General features: G+C 42.9%; 1 protein-coding gene across 11 annotated transcripts in view; it reads right to left on the bottom strand.

The window, feature by feature from the left end:
* Window positions 1-23,654, bottom strand: part of CTNND2 (catenin delta 2) — a 515,372-nt gene that overhangs the window by 201,053 nt on the left and 290,665 nt on the right. For all 11 annotated transcript variants that reach the window (XR_008331611.1, XM_053397153.1, XM_053397157.1 and 8 more), the window contains one exon: window positions 13,551-13,745. Coding sequence is in view for 10 of the 11 variants with exons in the window: in XM_053397153.1 (XP_053253128.1) it covers window positions 13,551-13,745 (195 nt within the window). In the remaining variant the exon portion in view is untranslated. The remainder of the gene's footprint in view (window positions 1-13,550; window positions 13,746-23,654) is intronic.

Genomic DNA, 23,654 nt, shown 5'->3' with positions numbered 1-23,654 from the left:
ACAACATTTGTGATTAAAAAAGGTCATCATTGACAGAAAAAAGCCCAATTATATTGGTTCTCAGTGGGTTTGATATGGTGGTCTTAAAATAACAGGCTAGCATACATTCTGTACTGTTTAATTCTTCTTAAACTTTTTTAAAACTGCAATTAACCAAGATTGAAATTCTGTGCATTCTGACTTCAAAAAAAATCCCATTCAATGCATGAGGCTTATTTCAAAGGAAATATTCACAGGATTGTAGTTCTTGCCACTCACCCTGCCATTGACCTACCACTGCACAACAAGGTCTCCGGGAGGCCAAACCACAAGTACAACAAAGGGGAGGGGAGGGAAAGAATGAAGTCTGATCAAATATCTTAGAGGTTTCCCAGTAGTTTCCTCCCTTCTGTTCATATTAACCTTACAAACAGACTGAACCTTTGGCGAAGGACCCAGGATTAGGAACCCAAGTCCCTGACAAATGCAAACTGTAATGAAATGAGGCCATTGGTTTGGAAGGATGAAGGAAGGCTGATTAAACCTTTCCCTGCCAAACACCTTTCCCTTAAACTCACCTCCTTCAGCAACTTTTCTTCCAACAAAGAAGTGTTGCTGGCAGTAGAGAGGAAAAACAGCTGGGGAGCAAGCGTACAAGGGAGATGCAGCAAGCAAGGAAAGTTAAGTTTTTTTACTTCTGCCCTCCTCACCAATTATTTTTAAATATTCAGCAGTGATTCAGGTCCACTGAACTAGTTTTGCCCTTAATGAATAGTCATCCCAAATTGGGAAATCATGGTAACATCAATGGGCTTTTTCTTCTTTCCACGTTACAGAGAAAATCATACGACCTTCAAACTGGCACAACTTCCATTTTATTAGGACAAACATTTCGTAATTACAAGGTAAATAAAATGGGTAAGCAAAAGTATACGTATTGTCTTGTTACTGTCAGCATCAACAGAACATTGGGGATTTCTCATTGTTCAACTTTATAACTGTGTTTGCCATTTCTCTTGAAAATAGGCATTTAGGAGATGCATATCAATCCAATCAAATGACAACTGCTGTTTCATTAAAGAGCTGGAATGGACTGAGAGAGGTTTATACCAAGCACTAAAATAATTTACAAGTACACTTCATGTCAATGTTTCCTGAATATTCCATGTGACTTTTAGAAATACCATATACCAATTAGGATTCAAGCACATTTTAAAACATCTTCACCTTGAAATTAAGAACAGCATTTCAATCTATTCTAGTTTGGATTTGATATTCCTTTTCTTCATGCAATTTTCATTTGGGTGTATATGGAACAGCAAGCTGAACTACAGAATGTAGTTGTTAATTATGACAATGGTTATGATGGTGCAGTACCGAAAATTTGTTGGTTAGTAGACATTCAAAAAGAATGCAATGATGTAAAGTAATATTAGCCCACATGGGTGATATCAGGTATTTAATCTTAAAAAACATCATACACACTAACAGCAGCCTTGTGTACCTCCCCTCCCCTTCCAACAGTTCTACGTTTTGGTTCGTATTTCAATTATTTTCACATTTACTGTAAGCTGTAAGAACTTTTATGTTTCAGGCAATATACAAATGTCATTAAGAAATAAAAAAGTAATGTAAATAATAACTGGCGATCCATGACTATCATTAGAGGAGCAAAGTTGGACCACCCACCCACAGAGATTTCTGCACTAGGGTAGTCTACAGGTACACTGAAAACTATGTGTTTGCAAAACACACACACACGAGGAATGGTTTGACAAGTCCTTCGCCAACTGTGAATCACAGCTGAGCATCAGCTGGGGAGAAGAGAAAAAGGGGGGTGTATGGAGAAATGGATAGCACTGGTCAAAACCCTAGTAACCAACAGTATTGGGGAGAGGTGAATTGGGGTGTGGGGTGTCTGCTATGAAGCTAAAAGAGCCTGGGGGAGAGGGGTTGGATAGGAGGGAAAGACTGATCACCCCTTCTTTGTGGAGATGACAGTTGTGGCCCGGCCCATCTCCCTGGACAGAGGATAAGGCAGACCCCGCCTCCTTCGTGGCTGGCCATGTAGAATGACAGGATACCCCACCTAAACTTTGAATGCAAATTAGCCAATTAGCCAATGAGGGCCCCTCTGAGAGGCAGGGTTTCAGCAGCAGACCACAAGGAGCAAGACTTCATTCTGGTCTGCCTTTGGGATAGTTAAACTGGCTGCGAAGGGCGCCAGCAATGCAGTCAGTGGGAGATCAGCTCTGCCTGCCCACCCAATACATGGGCTTTGCTCTTGAGCTCAGGGGGCACTGTATCTTGAAAACCTTTCTGCGGGGATAATCGGTTGCCAAGAAGGAATTTGCCTGCAAACAAACTCAGCTCGTTAAAACTCCCTCGGACTCTTTCATCTGCAGAGGGAACCTAGCTCGTAAAAGCTTAAAATTTAAAATTAAGAGTCTCAGGCTCCAAAGACTGAAGTATTGTGCCATTATGAATGGCCTCTGTGCCTACTTTGCCTACATTTAAGCATTAATTAAATTTGAAGACTATCCTTTGCCATTTTGATGCAATTGTTCATTTGATAAAATTTCTAGCCCACCCTTCATAGTTACTGATCCCGGGGTGGGTTACAATAACCTAAACCTCAAAACAGCAACACTCATCAAATTCTTTTTTCAGAACAAATAGGAACAGATTTTAAGGATACCATAATTAAAACAGCAATTATTCAACAATCGCTAAAACTATATTTGACACCACAGAGAGGCCAGCTTCTTCCTATATGTGGCTGACTAAATCAACATTCAACAGATGTTTCAGAGAACAATTATGTTTTACGTTAGCACTGAAAATGAACGAGTGCCAGCCATACCTCAGAGGTACAGTATTTCATTCTACACCCATGTGTATGTACACCTGTCAACTTCAAACTTCTTGCAAAGTTAATTCTAATCCACAGAAGCTTATGTTACAAAAAAATCTGTTAAGTCTTTAAGGTGCTAAAAGATTCTTCATTGTTTCTTTGACTCACATTAGCAAACTACATTCAACAGCCTATGGGACAAAATTTGAACCATTACGCAAACTGTCAAGTAGCTTTTATAGGAGAAACAATAATATTTTGGCACCTGGATTCATTAGAAAATATAGTAAATGTAGAAATTAGTCAACAGGTTTAAAGCTCTAAGTACATCTATCATGGAGCGGGGAGATCTCCATTAATGCATTAATACACATTACATTGTGTGTGCCACCACACAATCTAATGAGAGTAACAAACTTTATTTCTTAACATTTTAAAATTTGGCAAAGGGATATGAAATCCGCTGTGTAGCAGCAGCCATAAGTATAAAGTGGGTGGAAACATTGTTCTGGCAGGAGTTGCGTGCTCCTCTCCTTATAGCAACCAGACATTTAGCTAGACTACAGCTGTGTTCACACTCAGGTTTACTCACTGCTTTTCCAGTGCTGGGCTTTTAATCTGTGTGTTGACACTGCATTATCGAAAATGTGCATGCATTCTGTAATTTGTTATAAGATGCTATTGTTTGATGCGCTGTTTCACATAGCTGTGGAGTCCTCAAAAATCTCAAAAAGAACAAATCATGCCAGTAATTAATTTGTACAATGAATTTCTTCCGCATCATTCTAGCACGTCACATCTCATTCGAAAGAACCCTTAACAAAAACGTATGTCCATCATAAACGATGCATCAACACCTAAATCACCTCTCCTCCCACCCCTGCTGCCTCCGGTTTATTTACTTTGCATTGGAATATTCCATTTTATGTCTTTAAAAGAAACCTGACTTGAAATAACCAATGGCCAACTAAGGGCACAATACAATTCAAGCTGTTTTACTATTTCCTGTTCTTCCCCCTATCACCCTGTCTCTTCCTTTTGACAGATCATTTTGTCCTTGTCTTGAAAGAGCAACTCCCATGTTCCTTAACATCTCAGCTGTGGATTTTTCCAGTTTCTAAAACCTGAAACAAGCAGAGACATGCTGCCTGTCATTTTATTCCCTCTAAGATTTCAATTACAATGCATTACCTTATTTCTCCTTTTATTTGCTTTAAAGCTATTCTTTGTCATCTTATCCCACCAAAGAAGAGGAACAAGGAAGATGGAGGATGAACCTAACTTGGCTTTTATCTTTCATAGAAGCAGGAGACACGTCTGACAATCCAAGGCCTCGTTTTCATGGGATTACTGGGATATTACCTATTTATCTGATATATTGATCAAGTATTTCAAAATTTAATCAAACATCTTCTTTCAATTTCACAAAAAAATGGTGTTTAAAAGGTATCTGGCTGAAACTAGGGCAGCAATCTAAATTCAATTAATCAGTTAAGGCTGCAATCCTAAACATGCTTTTCTGGGAGTAAGTTCTACTGAACTCAGTTGGGCTCCCTTCCAAGTAGACACAAGAAGCCAAGCTGGCTGAAGAAGCAGATTCCCAGCTCAGCTGGATACCATCGGTTACCCAACCCTGGCTCAGCTAAATATACAGGAGTGCAACTCCATCATCCTGGCTCAGCCAGCTGAGCCAAGACTGGTGAGCTTACACTGGTGTAAACTCTGATAAATGGGTGTTATGGGAGCATGTTGTGGGAGGGGATTGGACCAGGCAGGGGTCACTTACACTGGATCCTAACTCTGTTCAGCTTGTTCATATGTCCTGGCAAACTAAAGCCAATTAAAAGAGCGAGGCAAGTCAAACTGTATTTTAAAGGCTTGCTTTCCTCCCACCAGGCTTAAGCTGACTCAGTCAACAGTAGCCCCCCTGCTGAATGGAGTTTGGCTTAATTTAAACTGGCACAAATTATGCCGACTTTCCCCACTCTTAGGGCTGCTCCCTGAGGTTGCAATCCAAATGCCACTTCCCTGGGAGTAAGCCAATTGAATCCAATGGGATTTACTTCTGAATAGACACTGTTAAAGACTGCAGTCATACAAAACCTATGGGTGGGAGTAACAGTGTTAGAAAAGGCACCCCCTGCTTCTCTCTTCAATAAAATGGAACACCTCTTCTAAGACATGGCATGATCCAACGTGTGTAGCACTGAAGTGACCTCCCCAAGGATTAATAATCTACAATTAATAATCTAATATTCCCTTAATCACATGATGGCCCCAGCTAAAATATATACATCTTGGGCTCAATAATTTACACCCGACGTACCAATTCAGAATGCGTTATTTATAGCCCACTTTTCAAAGTAAAATCTTTGACAAGGAGACCAATGACATTCCGTGTCCAGAAAGAGAAAGCATCTAGCTAATTATCAGAAGAGCAGGACTGATTATTGTCTGAACCAAAAAAGAAGAAAAAAAGAAGCAGGGGTTTGTCAGAGGACCGTTTTGTAACAGACCGAGGATCAAAGGGACAATTGTCCAATTTACACACATGCACTCAACACACCCTACCTCCATAACCAGACTTCTGTCATATTGACACAGGTGATACTAATCCACATGCCTCTGCTTCTGGGGAGAAAAAATGGAACCACCTGCATGCAGATTTGGCAACACTGACCACCAGTGTCCATCAATCTATTAAAGCCAGGTCTAAAGTTCAAAGTGATTGAAAGGCAGAGTAACACATGAAAACAAGGAGACTAGGAATATAAAGACCCTCTTCTGTGGATGTTCTAAGCTCAGAGATATAGGACAACACAAGAGGCCACAATACTAAGAACTGGTGCCTGAGTTTGCTTTCCCTCCATGTCCCTCTCCACCCCCTTTCCTTTTGTGGTATGTCTTTTAGACTAAGACTGTGGGCAAAAACTGTTTTGTTTGAATGGGTCATATATAAGCTGTTCTTGGGACTCTCTTTTGGCTGAAGTGCGGGGTAAAAATGCTTGCTTTAACTAATTAAATAAATGCTTTTGTGTAGTGCTTTTTAGCTCCAGACACTTAATTTTACACCCTAGATCAAGCATAGTGATATATTGGTTGCTGCAAGAACCTGTATGAATGTGCACCTGTGGATGCTCATTTAAAAAAAAAAGAGGCCGACATGGAACAACTCATCCAGAGAACATGCTGACACTGAGCACTGGTAATAATAAAAAAAAGTTGTTAGCCCAAACTTGCTCATGACTAAGGATGAGCAAATATACATGTTGCCTTTTCTCAGGTTGATCATTATACATCTGTGATCAGGAGTGATACTCCTTGAGCGAAAAACAATGCTATACGTTCTCAGCTTGATAGCTTCTTGCGGTACTTTCACTGATGCAGCTTTTTATTTGATGTTCTGCTGTGTTTCCAGGAAGCAGCCTCAAGAATTTCCCTTTCTCTGGACCTTTAGGGCACTGATTTAGCTTTAACATAGAAAAGACATTTGAAAGTGGCATTTTTCTGCATCTCCATCTCTGACTTTTCTTAGTTTGGTTCAGACTTTTGCTCATGGATTGATACTGCTAAAATGAGTCTTGACAGATAAATGTTCCAAAATTTGATACCCTGATGGTGTGGTTGCAGTTGTTTCTCAGCTTGTAGATTCAAAGACGCTGCTTTTTGAGAACTCATACAGTTGAGAACTAATTTTATGTATGCTTAAACAACAACAACAAATTATGTACTTCAGAATTAAGTATCCACAAGGAATTTTAAGTATTTCATAGCAAACAAAAATGAAGACTTGAAAATGAAGACTAGCATTTTAAAAGCACAATCCTTGTCAGATCAAGTCATAGGGAGAGATGCATAAACAGGTCCAACAACTGACATTTTCTGTTCCTAAGTGATGCTTTCCTTTTAAGTGTCTAAACTGAATTTCATTTGAAAATATCTTCTTTTTGATTTCTTCAAAATTTGTTTCAGAAATGTTCACGTCCAGAATTTTCCAGCCAGGCACTGCCTCTTCAACAAAAATCCTGTGTGGCTTATATCATCCACAACATTTTGTTTTTTAAAGAAGGAACGCTGCTGCTGCTAACAATTATTCTTAGTTTCTTCCGGTTCTAAAAGTCTGTAGAAATTGGACAGTCTTTCAACACAAAGCTCTTTGGAACATGTAGAAATAGAAATCCTAAATACTTAAGTGTGTTCAAACACCATAATAAGGCAACTGATAAAATGGGTAAATGAGCTTTCCTATGGGTGGATTACACCCATATTCTCTGGGACTTGAGAAAAACTTACAGTATTCTAGAGGCTCTTGTGTTCCTGAGCACAGAAGGAAATCTCAGTTTATGTATGAAATCAATACTATAAAACTGGCAGAATACTGGAAGCCGTATTTATTTGAAAGTATTTATGCCACCTGTTTTAGAGGATATCCCCCACAAGGTGGTGTACAATGAGATTAAAACAACATTAAAAACCAATGTAGGGAAGCCTAGAGTCTCAGAAAACAATGACAAAACCCTGTTAAGGAATGGCAGAATGGAACAGAGTGGCTTTTAAGGCATGCTTAAAGGCCTGCACTGTAGGGGCCATGTACAGGGAGTTCACAACTCCAGAACCATGACCAAAAAGAGGCCCTCTCTCTCATGCTCGCTTCCTCTTACTGGTGGGAAGGAGAGAAGGGCCCGCCAATGCATATCTTAGCAACTAGGCATGCTCATATGGGTGAAAATGGTCCTTCAGATAACCTAGCTTTTCTGTGTTCAAAAAGACCACACCAAATTTGTTGACTAAGGGACTTTTTAAAACAAAACAAAATGTCTGGAGTCTACCACCACTGTTTCAGCTGTTTCCCTGATGACTGCACCTCTCACTGGTTAAAGGAACTCTCAACTTCCCAGCTGCACTCAACAAAACCATCAGCTAGGCCCATAACAAACTAAAAGTATGCATACGTACAGCTCTAAGTAGGGCAGAAAAGGCAGGGAAATATACTTTAAATGCCTTCTGTCCAGCAAAGTCAATATATGAAACCTGGGAATAGAGTCACCACCTTCAAGGAGACAAAAATCTGGCTTCCCTTTGGGCACACTATTTCTCTGTGCAGACCAGGTGACTGCTATGAGAGGCACTGACAGAAAGATGAGAACCGCAAGCTGTTCTCTTTCAAGGAAACTATTTGAAACAAGATTGTGAGTGTAAAGTTTTGCAGAGCTCAACCACAAAATTAAGCAATTTCATTCATAATAATGCAACATTATTTGCGGTTTAGTGAAGGCAATCTAAGCACAAAGGCACCATTAGAGAGGTACTGATAAAGAAAAGAAAAAGGAAACCAGTGGCAACTCCTAAATTCCTAATTGCAATACCACACCTTGCTTTTAATAGTGGGTTTTAAAAAAATGGCTGCAGTAGGGTGTTGTGGCTTGTTCCCTCAATCCTGGGGTAATCTTGGTCACTGAATTCAAACAAGATAACCAACCTGGGCAATCAGGGAGTAACGAAAGAGGAGGGAAGTCAGCAAAGAGCCAGGAAAACCAAATGCCCTGGGAGGCTCAGGAACCATGGAGAACAAGAAGAGACAGACAACTCCAGAAACAAATGATTAAACAGCCTCCTCAGGAGTCTTTTCCTGCTTCCTTTGATAAGGGCTTTTGCAAAGGAAGGGCCAATAAGAACAGGCTATACATAACTGATGTCAGCAGAGCACAATCAAGGGCTAATTTTTGACACAGCATCATTCACAGCACAAGCTACATACAGGACACAGCTATCTTGACTAGAAGTGTGTACCACTATAGAAAAGATCCTTCACTTCTCTCTCTCTCTCTCTCACTTTTCCCGCTGCCTTTAGTGGACATAAGTGATCTGTATTTGTGGATATGCTTAAAGCATTTGCTCGGGTAGTTTAACAAAAACAAGTGTACGTTGCGTTCGTTGGCTCATTGGCAGAAGTGAAGTCAGGACTGCTGCTTAATTTGGTATTAACAGTTTCTACAGCGCAGAATTGCGCTTGGCTAGGCCAAGATGGCGGCGCAAGCACTTGCAGCGGCTCGGCACTCCGAAGACCGGTATCCGATTTGTGTTTTATTTTTATTTGTGAACTTACTGCTGCTATGGACTGTAAATACTCAGGCACAAGAAATTTATAGTCGTCAAGAGCTCTTAAGTATCGGCAGAGGAGAAGGTTGCAGCCAGGAGGTCTCAACCTATAACATTCCAGCTGAGCTTATCAGAGAGCCTCCATATCCTGCACATTCTTGGGATACTCCCCTTGCTCTCCTTGCCAGAAAGAAAAGAAAACGGAGAGGGCGTAAGCAGAAGAGGGGTTGCAGGGCTGGATTACGAGTGAGGCTAGGTAAAAATCCCCACAAGCCTGCATTGCCAAGTCTCCTTGTATCAAATGTGAGATCCTTGCCTAACAAGGTAGAGGAGTTGGAGCTTATTACCTCTCGGCAGAAAAGTATCCGGGACTGCTGTGTTATGGTCCTTTTAGAGACGTGGCTGGATCCCTCCTTTCCACAGGGACTTCTGCAGCTAGAAGGACGCTCAGTAATTAGAGCGGATAGAACCGCTGAATCCGGGAAGAGCAGAGGAGGAGGAATTTGCGTTTATATAAATAACAACTGGAGCTCGGACATCAAACAAATGGACACGCATTGCTCTCCTGACTTGGAGTACCTAGTGGTGAAGTGCCGCCCTTTTTATTTGCCACGTGAGTTTAATGTTGTTATAATAACAGCGGTGTATATACCTCCCGATGCAAACACTACTACAGCTATGGGCCACCTGCTAACTGCTATTAGCAAACAGCAGCGGGCCTACCCGGATGGAGCATTTGTGGTTGCTGGTGATTTTAATCGAGCCGATTTAAGGACTGTGCTTCCTAAGTTCCACCAGTATGTTGATTGTCCCACTAGGGGGGGAAATACCCTGGACCGAGTATATAGTAACATCATGCATGGATACAAGACCAAGCCCTTGCCCAATTTGGGGCAGTCAGACCACATATCTTTACTTATGATACCATCATATAGACCTCTCGTATGCAGAATCAGACCATCAACTAGAGAGATACGAGTGTGGCCAGTAGGTGCATCTGAGCAACTTCAAGATTGCTTTCGGAGCACCGAGTGGTCGCTTTTTGTGGAGAATAATGTGGACACATACGCTTCAACAGTACTGTTCTACGTTAAAAGCTGCATTGATGTTGTCACTACCATCAAACAAATACGGGTGTTCCCTAACAACAAGCCCTGGCTAAACAGGGATGTGTATCTTCTGCTAAAGGCAAGAAATGCTGCTTTTCACTCTGGTGATGTGCAACAGTATAGAGAAGCCAGAGCCAAATTGAAAAAGGGCATTAGGAACGCCAAAGCTATGTACTGCCGGAGGATTGAAAAACATTTTGAAAGCTCCGACCCTCGTCGAGTATGGCAAGGCCTGCGACAAATTACAGGGCAAAATATTAAAAACGAACTGGCCAGTAGCAGTGCGCACCTGGCTGATCAACTGAATCAATTTTTTAGTCGCTTTGAGGTGGGAACTGGAACTACCGTCACTACAGCATTGGCTACCAGCACATCATCAGAAACTACTACTGATAGACAACCATTTTTATTACAGACCTTTGACGTACAACGTGCCTTTCGGAGCATTAACATTAGGAAGGCAGCTGGACCGGATGGAATCACGGGACGGGTTATCAGGGACTGCGCTGCAGAATTAGCTGGGGTATTTACGGACATTTTTAACCTATCCCTGTTGCAGGGTTCTGTCCCTACCTGCCTGAAGACATCGATTATAGTGCCAGTCCCCAAGCAGTCAGTGGTGGTATCTCTCAATGACTATAGACCAATAGCTCTAACATCTGTCGTTATGAAATGTTTTGAGAGATTGGTGCTAGATCATATTAAGGCTGGTCTTCCATCCACTCTAGACCCGTTCCAGTTTGCATACAGAAGAAACAGATCTACTGATGATGCTATTTCCATCGCTGTCCATACTGTACTGAGTCATCTAGAACGACAGGGAACCTACGCAAGGCTGTTGTTTGTGGACTACAGTTCTGCCTTCAATACAATTCTGCCAGACAGGTTATTTCTTAAAATGACCAACTTGGGTATACATCAGAAGATCTGTCTGTGGGTAAGGAATTTCCTGACTGATAGGCCGCAGACAGTGAGAATGGGACCTCACTATTCTTCTACTCTAGTGTTAAGCACAGGAGCCCCTCAGGGATGTGTGCTAAGTCCCTTTCTCTATTCCCTGTACACATTTGATTGCACCCCACTGTATAAGTCCAACACAATCATCAAATTTGCGGATGATACAACGGTGGTGGGGCTCATTAGTGAGAACAATGAGACTGCTTATAGGAAAGAAGTACAGGGGTTAATTCAATGGTGTAAAGAAAACAATCTTATGCTTAACACCAAAAAAACCAAAGAACTCATAATTGACTTTAGGAGAAAGAAAAGTGTATTTTTACCATTGCACATAAATGGCGAGGAGGTGGAGAGGGTTGGTAGTTTTAAATACCTGGGCATTTATATCTCTGAGGACCTCTCATGGACTGCAAATATTAATATGGTTGTGAGGAAGGTGCAGGGGAGGTTGTATTTCCTGAGAATGCTCAGGGGACTGAATCTATCTCAGCACCTACTTCTGTCCTATTATCACAGTACCATTGAGAGTGTCTTAACCTATAGTGTATTATCGTGGTATGGGAGCAGCTCTGAAACGGATAAAAAAGCTTTACAGAGAATAATTAAAATTGCCCAGAATGTTATTGGGCTCCAACTACCAACCCTGGATGAGATCTTCACGTCTCGCACTTTGAAGAAGTCACACAATATCCTGAGAGATCCCACCCATCCTGCTCACAACTTCTTTGAACTGTTGCCTTCGGGCAGAAGATATAGGACAATGAAAACACGAACCACACGCCTTCTGAATAGTTTCTATCCAAGAGCTCTGATTGCACTAAATAATGATCTTAGGGCCAGTTGCAAGAAATAGCAAGCAGGAAGTAGGAAGGAATGAGATAGGTTTTAGGTTATGTTATGCCTTTAAATAGGTTATGTTATATTCTGGATTATGTTATGTTTTATAGATTATGTCTGAATAGGATGAGAATGTTGGAGATACGTGCAAATGTGTATGTGAACCCGGTCTTTGGGTGGGTGTTTGATTTTCGTTGTTGTGTATACTGTGTATATATGGACAATGACAATAAATTTATCTTTATCCTAATTGAAAATGTGGATGGCAAATTTCCCATAAAGGGATTTGATTCGATAGGAGAGGAACATCTTGCATCTGTACCACAGCCTATAACATTCCCCACTTCCACAAAATAGTAATAAATTGAAAAATGAATGCAACATTGGCCAATTTTAGGCAAACAGTTTCCTCCTTTATTGTATCCTTTTTAAAAAACGTTTCTGGATAAAGGACACCACCCAATGCAGAACTACAGATTATAAATCGACTTTAGGCCTGCAAACACAAGGCCATCCTTACTCCTCTCGTTAAGTACTTACTCACTTTGCAATCTAATTATAGTTGTAGCATATCTGCTCATCATGGCCATAAGCACAACTCCTTTCCAAGTCTTGTTCTTTTCTGATACTCTGTTGGCAGTCATTACTACCAGCACCTGAGTGCTTCTTTGCTGACCCTCTTGTTTATATCAAATTAAGCAGCTAGTTCCTTCATATTTGGTTGACTCTGACATATCTGGGTGCACAGAGAATGCAAAATTAAATTAGCCCCAAAAGAAAGCAGGCAATCTCCACAACTCAAAATGTGACTATAAAAAGACTTAAAGCAAAATCAAACCAGTCTTCTGGCAATGCAAATGGTCTTTTTTTGATTTGAGGAAATTCTAACTCCTTCTCTGTAAAAGATCAACAATGCAAATAAAACATCCCATAAATATGAATAACGCTGCAGTAATGTCTACTGTTTGTTCTCGATGTGTCTGTCTGAAGGGTAATTTGGTTCTGAAGACGCTGGGTGCGGCTTCCTTCATAAATTAATTGCCAGTACTGACTTGGTTGCTGTTCACAGGTTTCCAAATATAGAGCTATTTCACACAGCTGAAACAACCTCCCCACAACTAAAAACTGTACACCAACGCATTTGATGTATGGTCATGCGCTCTTACCATTACAGATGAATCAATGGACCTGATTGGTTGAAATGCAGCCACAGACACTGCTACTTTAACATGGAGTGACATATAGTATTAATGAATAAATGAGCATGTTGCATACACATACGAAGTGAGAATGGAACGTATGTTCCATGTCTAATTAATTCCCCCTTCGCCATCCCACCTGTATTAAGCTACCCAGTTGTAAATGGCCTATTCATCATAGAAGAAAGTCTCCCTGTCCCTTTTTTAGTAATACACACCCTGAGCGAACACGGAAGTACAGCAGCCAGGGTTGATTTCTGAGCGCCGTCATATGATATTTTAGCTCAAAAATGAAGAAGTAAGTGTGGAAGAAAGAAACTATGAGAAAGGGTGGGGTGGGGAATAAATACGTTATTTATTTATTTAGTAGCATGCACAAATTTCTGACCGCAGACTCAGTTACTGTGCTTCTAACAGAACAGCAAAAATGCAGAAATTTATGAATTAAAGCAACATACCTACCCAGGGAGGAAGGTGAGGGAGGGTAGAAAGAGACTGTAGGTTGTTTTCACCTACCTGTGCTAGTGCGATATGTGCCTGTATGTGCTGGTTGAAGAGGGTCCCCTTGACTCTGGCTGAGACTCCTCATAGGGGGCTTCTGATATACTCTGTCTTCATAAATAGGATCTATGTGGTGCTCTGGAGATTGTAGTGCCCTTAGCTCGGAGCCCAGGTGGCTATGCTGGCTGGTATAAGAAGCCCGGGATCCAGCTGCAAGATAAATTGATATGCAAACATTAGGGGGGACACCAAAACCACTTGCGAGGAAACAGAACTCCAGAAGGTACATCGAAAAACAGAAACGCAATAATTTATATCACAATTACCTTGCAAGCAAAAGAAAGCAGCTAACAAATGGGGGGGGGACCTTAAACAAATCAAAACTATTAAAAAACTGCAAAGTAAGAATAAACATGACAAGGTAGCAGTGGCTCAAGTTAGTCACACTCTCTGTCTTCATCCAGCCATCTGTTGCTGCTGCACAATCTGATTTTCTCAAACGTGAGGGAGATTCTTCAGCAATGCCAGAAAACACACACACACACACACACACACACACACACACGTTTCCAAATATATTTGCTTTATCTCTGAGAAGCCTGTCAGCAGATGGGGGAGTAAACATTCAAACGAGTAACATAATTTGTGCCCACATCTTCAATATTAGACTGAAACCAAGTTACGAATATAAATTATTCTTCAGAATGAACACCAGAGTTGACCTAGTACATCCTTCCCTTTAAACAGGGCAGGATTTTGTGGTTTGTCAGCTGTTTTGTCATGTGCTATATAGACGCCAGATTGCGAGATTTCGTAAAACCGAAATCCCCCAGGGCACGTATATTAAAGCTATCATTAGGAGATAATGCGCATACTCATGAAAAAAATTGGGCTGTATCCAGAATAGAAGAGATTTCAGTATAATAAAGGCTCCTGCTAGAGTACAGAAGAGGGAGAAGGTGGTTTTCTTAAATTTCCCCTTCCCCACACAACAACAACCCATGCGGATACCCTATTTACATGTTTTAACTTAAAAAACAAACAAGCATGTTTGGTGCAATTTTTGTATCTTATGCATCTCTTCTGGTAACCAAACAGAAGAGTTATTTTCTGTTGACTGAGAGGAAAACTAGGAGTCTCTGTAGTTATGTTGCTACTCCACATTTTAGCCAGCTGAACATACATTGTTTTCCACATGTTACATTATGTCAAAAAGGGAGATAAAGCCCTCTCTCAATAGAGCTACCACAATATCCATACTATAGCCAGGCATAAATAAAAGACTAAAGACAAGGATTAAAGCTGTGAGGTGCTTGTATTAACCACCATATCAGTTAAGGTGATCTCACTACTTAACCTTTACCACACAGAACTACTTCACAGCTACAATTTCTTGATATTGTTTTGCAAGCAGATGATGGAATAACGTTTGCAATATGTTGACACCCTGGGGAGCTAAAACATGAGGGAAAATCCGTACTAGCCCAAGCAAGCAAAAATGTATTTGTAAACATTATGTAGCAGATGGCTACATTAAGCTTTAAGATGTAACAGGCCATATGGCAAAAACTGGTACACACCTTAAACGCTGTCACCTCTTAGACTCAAACCAACCCAAGATCTGTGCTTGTTAAATGTTAATCATAGGGTCCTGTGGTATCTTGTTTAAAATACTGCATTTCAAATGCAGAAGAGATGTATCTTCTGAACACACATTGGCAAATTCTGGGAATATATTTCTGATTTTGAAAAGGAACCACTGAAACACAGCTTGTACAGTGAATATTCCACTGGCTTAACGATTTCACCACAAGCAGTGATACTGCAAGCCCAGTTCCTGCTACAGGACAGTCCTGTTCTATCCCCTTTCCAGAGCTGCTACGATATATCAGATGTGTATTATTTGACACTAGAAGTAAGGGGATGTTCTCCTGTTACAGCTCACAGACGGAACAGAAGAAGGCCAATTGAAGGAACTCTGCAGTTGCATTCCTTATAAGTAAAGGTAAGGTACCCCTGACTGTTAGGTCCAGTTGCGGACGACTCTGGGATTGCGGCACTCATCTCACTCTATAGGCCGAGGGAGCCAGCATTTGCCCGCAGACAGCTTCCGGGTCATGTGGCCAGCATGACTAAGCTGCTTCTGGTGAACCAGAGCAGAGCACAGAAACGCTGTTTACCTTACCACCAGAGCGGTACCTATTTATCTACTTGCACTTGACGTGCTTTCAAACTGCTAGGTTGGCAGGAGCAGGGACCGAGGAACGGGAGCTCACCCCGTCGCGGGGATTCGAACCGCCGACCTTCTGATCGGCAAGCCCTAGGCTCTGTGGTTTAGACTATAGCGCCACCCGCATCCTCTGCACTCTGCAGTTGCATTCCTTAGGGATGCACTAATACTTCCCCATTCTTAAAAAAAGAAACAACCCTCCCTTAATATTAACATAATTCCTGAACGCACGAGATGGAGGCAATTAGCAGTGCTGAAGCAGAAAATAAATGAGGTGCCTCAGGAGTCTCCTGCAATCTTAGCACTGGAATCTTATTCCTTACTGTCTGGTTTTTGCAGAGGTAGGGTACTACAGGCTTGCACACTGCATGGGGTTCAGCTTCCTTTGCAGCTCATTTCCCAGTATCCTGTAAACTAATGCATTATCCCCTTAATCCTGGTGGTGTTAAGCCCTTGCAAGGCTTCAGATAAAACCCACAAATAGGACTACAATGCAGCGGAGTAAGAAATTACACGCACACACTGCGTAACTTGCGCTCTCTCAACAAAATGAAAGCAAACGACGGGAGGGAAAGGATAGTGCTAACCAGAGAGTTTGCCAAAGCCTGCCCAGCATTTCACTACCTTCGGAAGAGACGGGTGACTCATTCTCATAAAGCTCACAAGCTGCTTGGCAGCAAGAGTGCCAGGCAGCTTTCTAGAGTCCAAAGGGCCATGTCCTTCACCCATGCCAAGATCAAGCATTCCAATCAGGCAAAGCTGGATTCACTGTCAAGCAGTGTAAAGGGATTGGTTAATCCAGGGTTTCCCAGACTTGGGTCTCCAGCTGCTTTTGAGCTACAGTTCCCATTACCCCTGACCACTGGTCCCGCTATCTAGGGATAATGTGAGTCGGTAGTCCAACAGCAGTTGGAGACCCAAGTTTGGGAAACCCTGGGTTACCCCTTGTGAATACTTGAGCCATGAACACATCACTCCCCCTTTGAAAAAAAATTTTTTGCTTGTCTTCCCTCCACTCCACCTCTTGGTTCCATTGTTTTATGCTTGTTCATGCACACCTATAAAACCTTAGATTCTTAACAATCCAATTTTAAAACCTTCATCATCTTACTACAAGTGACTTTTAAAAGTTATACTCATGTAGAAATCTATACAAAAAGCTTTAAAAATATGCATTAAACATTTGCCCCCTTTTAAAAAAACAATCAAAGTCCTCTTTCTTTCTTGGGTTTCAGGTTGACTACTGTATTTTTCACGCTATAGGACGCACTTTTTCCCCTCCAAAAATGAAGGGGAAATGTGTGCGCGTCCTATGGGGCGAATGCAGGCTTTCACTGAAGCCTGGAGAGCGAGAGGGGTCGGTGCGCACCAACCCCTCTCGCTCTCCAGGCTTCAGGAAGCTATCCACAAGCCTGGGGAGCCCGCAGGAGCTCCTGCAGGGCTCCCTAGGCTTGCGGATAGCAGCCTGTTCTGGGGGCTGGGGTCGGGGGAAGCTTGGGCTTCCCCCACCGCAGGCCCGCGCCTGGGGGGGGGAAAATATTTTTTTTCTTTATTCCCCCCCCAAAAAAAACACAACTAGGTGCGCCCTATGGGCCGGTGCGCCCTATGGGGCAAAAAATACGGTAATTTGTCCTGCATAGTTCAATAATTTATTTTGCCAATTTGCTTTTTCTTCTTTGGCAGAGGTCTCTTCCTTCTGTAGGGGCTCACATTCCCTCATAGTTAATATTCCAGACTAATGAGGGGGAAAATGGGCTTGCCGATCGTCAGGTCGGCGGTTCGAATCCCCGCGGCGGGGTGCGCTCCCGTCGTTCGGTCCCAGCGCCTGCCAACCTAGCAGTTCGAAAGCACCCCCGGGTGCAAGTAGATAAATAGGGACTGCTTACCAGTGGGAAGGTAAACGGCGTTCCGTGTGCTGCGCTGGCTCGCCAGATGCAGCTTGTCACGCTGGCCACGTGACCCGGAAGTGTCTGCGGACAGCACTGGCCCCCGGCCTCTTAAGCGAGATGGGCGCGCAACCCCAGAGTCGGACACGACTGGCCCGTACGGGCAGGGGTACCTTTACCTTTTACCCACACATAAGCTCATAAACACACACGTGCACACTCATTCATTCATTTACACACATTCATTCATTTTCTCACTCTCCCCCCCACCTGCAATTAAGCTTGAACATTAAGCTTGCCACACAATTAAGAATTGCCTTTCCAGGAGTGCACTGACTCTATTTTCTGTGGCTAGGTGTATTTCTGCCTCTCATCGCATTTTTGGGTCTCAGTCTCATTTCTCCCCACCTCCACCTGCCTCTTGCTTCAACTTTTGGTGCTGAAATTCCATAAGCAGGTGAATGCTTCTGAGCACAATGAGGACAGTTGCCAAACAAGAAACTTTGTGGTAGAAAACATGAATGCATTGACTGGTCTGTTGAAAGTCATCGTCGTCGTCGTCCCCCTGCCCCGCCCTGATTTGTTGCATAGCAAAACTTAAAAGGCATTAAAAGTTGTTAGTAATTCTGAAGAGTTCTGAAAGAACAGAAGGAAACGTTTGAAGCTGAGGGGTGGAAAAACAACAGTCTTTGTTCTTTAAGCATCAAGGACCAGAATTGTGATTTCTGGAGAGAACCAATTTGGATGAAATCATAAAGAGCTACCTGTGTCACGCAATATCCAAAGCAAACATTCCTCACTTTGCATATTCATGATAATTGTGTGCGTTTTTTGGCTGTTCTTGCAATAAAAGGGGGCAGTGTTTTTCAAACTGTTGGGATCCAATTCTGAACATACGCTGCCTTCTGGGACCCCATGCTGTAATAAGTTACCTTTGCTGTGTGGAAATTCTAATGGTCAGGTATGTGCATTGACGTGAACACAACCCTGTGGACAGTGGTAAATACTCTGCTAACGATTCTTTAAGCTGGAGTCCCCTTGGTCCCATTTTCTTGCCAGGTGATCCAAGGCATTAAAGCTGTGCACCTTTCCAGCCATACTCCAGATCGCCTTGCACAGAAGATTCCTGCATTGCAGGGGGCTGGACTAGATGACCCTTGTGGTCCCTTTCCAACTCTACAGTTCTCTGATCCTCACATCCAGCAATTTTTATCTCAAAGGGCTACATTTGGGCAAAACTGGTGGGTGGACGGGACCAAAACGTCTAGGTGACAAGCACACCCCAATCCCTGCTAAAATTAAAGCAAAAGAAGAGAACAAAAATTAAAAACTATTGCTGCATAGCAGGAAAAACAACAACCCCATTTTGCACAAATTTATCATGATGAAAAACTGAGTTTAGAAAAAGAAACAAATAGCTATTTTAAAAAATTGCAAACAACCGGACACACAGACAGACACCAATTTCTTTCGATGTAAATGACCACATCTAACTTTCTTTTCATTATTAGACTCTAACTCAAAGCTGAGTGCTAAAGCGATAGCATGATGTTACTAGGCAACGGTGCCAGGCAACGGCACACAGTCTGGGCGGCTAACCACAGCTCCTTGACAATTCCCAAATTCAAAACAAAATTGTCTGGAACGGAAGTGCCTTTCGAAGCTTTGATTTTTTTTTCCTTCTTCAAAAAAATAAAATAAAAGAAGCAGAAAGAAGATATGACTTTGTTTATAAGAAAACAGCAAAAGTGTTTTCAGGGAGGGACAGCAGAAGGAATAAACATTTATTTTGCAAACTCTTTTTATATTTGCTCTTTAGAGTGGGAGTGGTCTGAAGATCAAAAGAACCATGGTACTTCCAGAGAACCAGACCACACACCCCTCTGGGTCTACACTATAACTAGGGTCACGGGTGGTGCTGTGCTGCTCTCAGTCACAATATCCATAGAGGAATGTTGCTCAAAACAGGATAGCTTCTTTTTTGAATACTGATTTCTGCCTTTCTGATTTTATACTCAGGTGTGCTCAGTGACCTGGTGCTGATGTTTACGTGATCTAGGAACAGGCTCGTGTGCACCCTTCCCTTTCCCTTACTCCACCTTTCCTGGTTTTTACCTGGGGCAACCCGGTCAAGTTGGGCAGGGTACAAATAATAAAATAATTATTATTCTTACAATGTTTTACATGATCTTTGCAATGTTAGTAAAGAGGTAAAGGGACCCTCACCATTAGGGTACAGTCGTAACAGACTCTGGGGTTGCGGCGCTCATCTCGCTTTATTGGCCGAAGGAGCTGGCGTACAGCTTCCGGGTCATGTGGCCAGCATGACTAAGCCGCTTCTGGCAAACCAGAGCAGTGCACTGAAACGCAGTTTACCTTCCCGCCGGAGCGGTACCTATTTATCTACTTGCACTTTGACGTGCTTTCCAACTGCTAGGTTGGCAGGAGCAGGGACCGAGCAACGGGAGCTCACCCCGTCGCAGGGATTCGAACCGCCGAACTTCTGATCGGCAAGTCATAGGCTCTGTGGTTGAACCCACAGCATGTTAACCATGGCCGATTATCAAGACCAAGTTCTGGAAACTAGACTCAAGCCCCCGGTTTCAGAGTGCTGAATGCATTGTTCAGATGTGGTTTTTATGTCCACATATGATTGGCTTGTTAGCTCCTACATATCCTGTTCGGATATTTGACGCTATTCTGCCACTTGTCATTTTGCACAAGTGTGTTGAGCTTGATGGAGAGGGTCAGGGCCGGGCTGCTTCATTGCCGGGCTTGCCTCAGTTACTCTTCTCTCCTGCCCTCCCCCGTCTTTTCCATTCTGGGCATTTGTGCAGGTATTTCTGTATCAGGGTGTGCACACCTTTTCAAAATCCCTCCCCAAAGTATGCAAGAGCAAATTTACCCAGCCCTTGCCCTTATATAAAAACTGATCATTAAGGAAAGTGGAGGTTTGCAGTATCATTTCCAGTCAGCATTAAAAACAAACAAACACACAATACTGAGGCAGTGTTAGAAACTGAGATATGAAAGTTAGGAGCTAAATGGCACCTTAAACCTAGGTTATGGGCACAGCAGCATAATGTCTAGACACACTTTCTAACACACTGTTGTTAGCCGCTCTGAGCCTGGCTTCGGCTGGGGAGGGTGGGATATAAAATTATTATTATTATAATTATTGTTGTTGTTGTTGTTGTTGTTGTTATTGTTATTATTAACAAGAATACAAAGCTGAAAATGAATGAACTGCAGCTAAACTCTTGTGTTCTTTTTTCACTTGGTCTAATCCGCATCTGAAGATGGCAAAAAATAAAGCCATGCTTCCCTTGCCCACCCCCCTAATATTCTTAAGAGGGTCTCTTCTCCAGTCTTTAGTGAGTGACTGGAAGTAGAAAGGCAGATAAAGGTCCTACTTTCCTTCCACTCTGCAGACAAGCCCTGGATTCTCCCTACACCTCCTTTCCTTCATATATCTTTTTGGCACCACAATTAACACATATTACAGGCCTATACAACTGTTGGCAGAGACACCCACTTTGAGTGTCCAGTTCACAAACCTAAGACTTAAGGGTCCTTCAGTGACCCCACTCCAAAAATTGTTTTGGTTTTAAGCATCACTGTGAGAGTCTGAGGTAGATAACACTTTAACATGCACTACTTAAACCATCGTAACTAACTGGCTAGTATATTTCAAATTAATGTACTTTTAATGTATGATATGCTTTTAAACAAGACAACTAAGACCTGAACAAAACATGTTGGGTTGAAAAGAAAACAAAGAAAAAGTTTCCTGGTCCTCAATCCACGCATGTTTTACTTGGGAGGAAACCGAATTGAACTCAGTTGGGATTTACTTCCAAGTAACAGGCAGATCCAGATTGAAAACAACCCTCCCCCCCCCAAGGCACCCAAATTGCTTCTTGTTTCTTATATATTGCATTTTATTGTATTACAGTTTGAATTCCTTAACATTGTAAAGCACAGTGCATTAGAGTTGCTAAACAGACAGAAAAATCATAAAGTGGTCTACCAAGATGCTCAGCGGTTTTCAAATGGACTCTGGATGGGAAGTTCAGAAACCACATTCTGCCTAGTTCTCCTTCTACATCCCACATGTGTGAAATTCCACCCAAGGTTTAATTTCTCCTGTGCAATTAATTACCCCTCCCCCCTCCTTGAGAGGGAAGGAAGAAAGCAAGAATAGAACAGAGGCAGGCGCATGTGCCAATCAGGGCTGGCTAAATTCAGGGTGCTGGAGAGGCTGGCAGCGGGTTAAACTCTCCTTAAAGGTAAAGGTACCCCTGCCCGTACGGGCCAGTCGTGTCCGACTCTAGGGTTGTGCGCTCATCTCACTCTAGAGGCCGGGAGCCAGCGGTGTCCGCAGACACTTCCGGGTCACGTGGCCAGTGTGATGAAGCTGCTCTGGCGAGCCAGAGCCGCACACGGAAACGCCGTTTACCTTCCCGCTAGTAAGCGGTCCCTATTTATCTACTTGCACCCGAGGGTGCTTTCGAACTGCTAGGTTGGCAGGCACTGGGACCGAGCAACGGGAGTGCACCCCGCCGTGGGGATTCGAACCGCCGACCATGCGATGGGCAAGTCCTAGGCGCTGAGGTTTTACCCACAGCGCCACCCGTGTCCCTTACTCAGCCCCTTATTGGAGCCTCCCCTTCTGCACTGAGGATGAGAGAGAAATGCAAAAAAACGAACAGGCTATAGCGTACTCTCTTATCTCTCTCTGCAAGCATTCACTGGATTTCTCCACCACTTCTCCTCCTCTCCTCTCCTCTCAGGATGCCCCCTCCTCTGCAGTGTCCCTGCCATTTTCAGAATTTGCTTCAGGATCACACAAGTCCATTTCTCCAGCAGTTTCAAGGAGGACTGCCGGGTTTCACAACTCTCTTGAGGAAAGAGTCAGACAAGGCAGTGTGAGTTTTGTTTCCTGTCCGTTTTCAGTGGATGAAACTGATGGGGAAGGGAAGGAGGGAAAAGGCAGCTGTATTCCTAGCCTACGGGCAGCCAATCTGAGGCTGCCAAGAGGGAACTGCTGCCTTTCTCTAAGGCCAGCTGAGAGGTGGCACCTATCAATTTGCCTGATGCTGCAGAGATCTCCTGGAAGTCTCATGGGGAGGAATTTCTCCTTCCACACCCTCAGTACCAGCAGTGCTACTCTCAGAGCTCAGGAAATGCTCGTGCTAATGAAATTCCCTGTGGCAAAATGCACCTAGAACAATGGGAGTTTCCAACCCTGTACTGAGGTAATACAGTTGAACAAGTGTAATATTTAGCTATATAAATCTGATGTTTGATTGGTGTATTTATATATAATACACAATTCCCATAGCCCCTGTAACTATTAACAGTATAGCCAGGCATTTTACACACACACACACACCACAGCACCAATGAACTACAGGAATTCCGATAGAGACGCCTTGCTCAAAACCTGCAGTCTCAGTCACTTTGTGAAAAGATGCATCTTGCAGCCTAGCTAAGATTGGTCTCCTCCAAACATAATTTACACGTGCCTATTCAGAGCTGGACCATAAAGAAGGCTGATCGCCGAAGAATTGATGCTTTTGAATTATGGTGCTGGAGGAGACTCTTGAGAGTCCCATGGACTGCAAGAAGATCAAACCTATCCATTCTTAAGGAAATCAGCCCTGAGTGCTCACTGGAAGGACAGATCCTGAAGCTGAGGCTCCAATACTCTGGCCACCTCACGAGAAGAGAAGACTCCCTGGAAAAGACCCTGATGTTGGGAAAGATGGAGGGCACAAGGAGAAGGGGACGACAGAGGACGAGATGGTTGGGCAGTATTCTCGAAGCTATCAGCTTGAGTTTGACCAAACTGCAGGAGGCAGTGGAAGACAGGAGTGCCTGGTGTGCTCTGGTCCATGGAGTCATGAAGAGTTGGACATGACTAAACAACAACAGCAACAACAAATCCCAAATGTGTGCTGGCCGCTAGCCTAAACATAATTATATATAATATATAATATA

Source organism: Podarcis raffonei, chromosome 7 (assembly GCF_027172205.1).
Source record: "Podarcis raffonei isolate rPodRaf1 chromosome 7, rPodRaf1.pri, whole genome shotgun sequence".
Taxonomy (NCBI): domain Eukaryota; kingdom Metazoa; phylum Chordata; class Lepidosauria; order Squamata; family Lacertidae; genus Podarcis; species Podarcis raffonei.
Note: the sequence above shows the minus strand (reverse complement) of the source record. Positions and strands in the feature narration are given on the sequence as shown.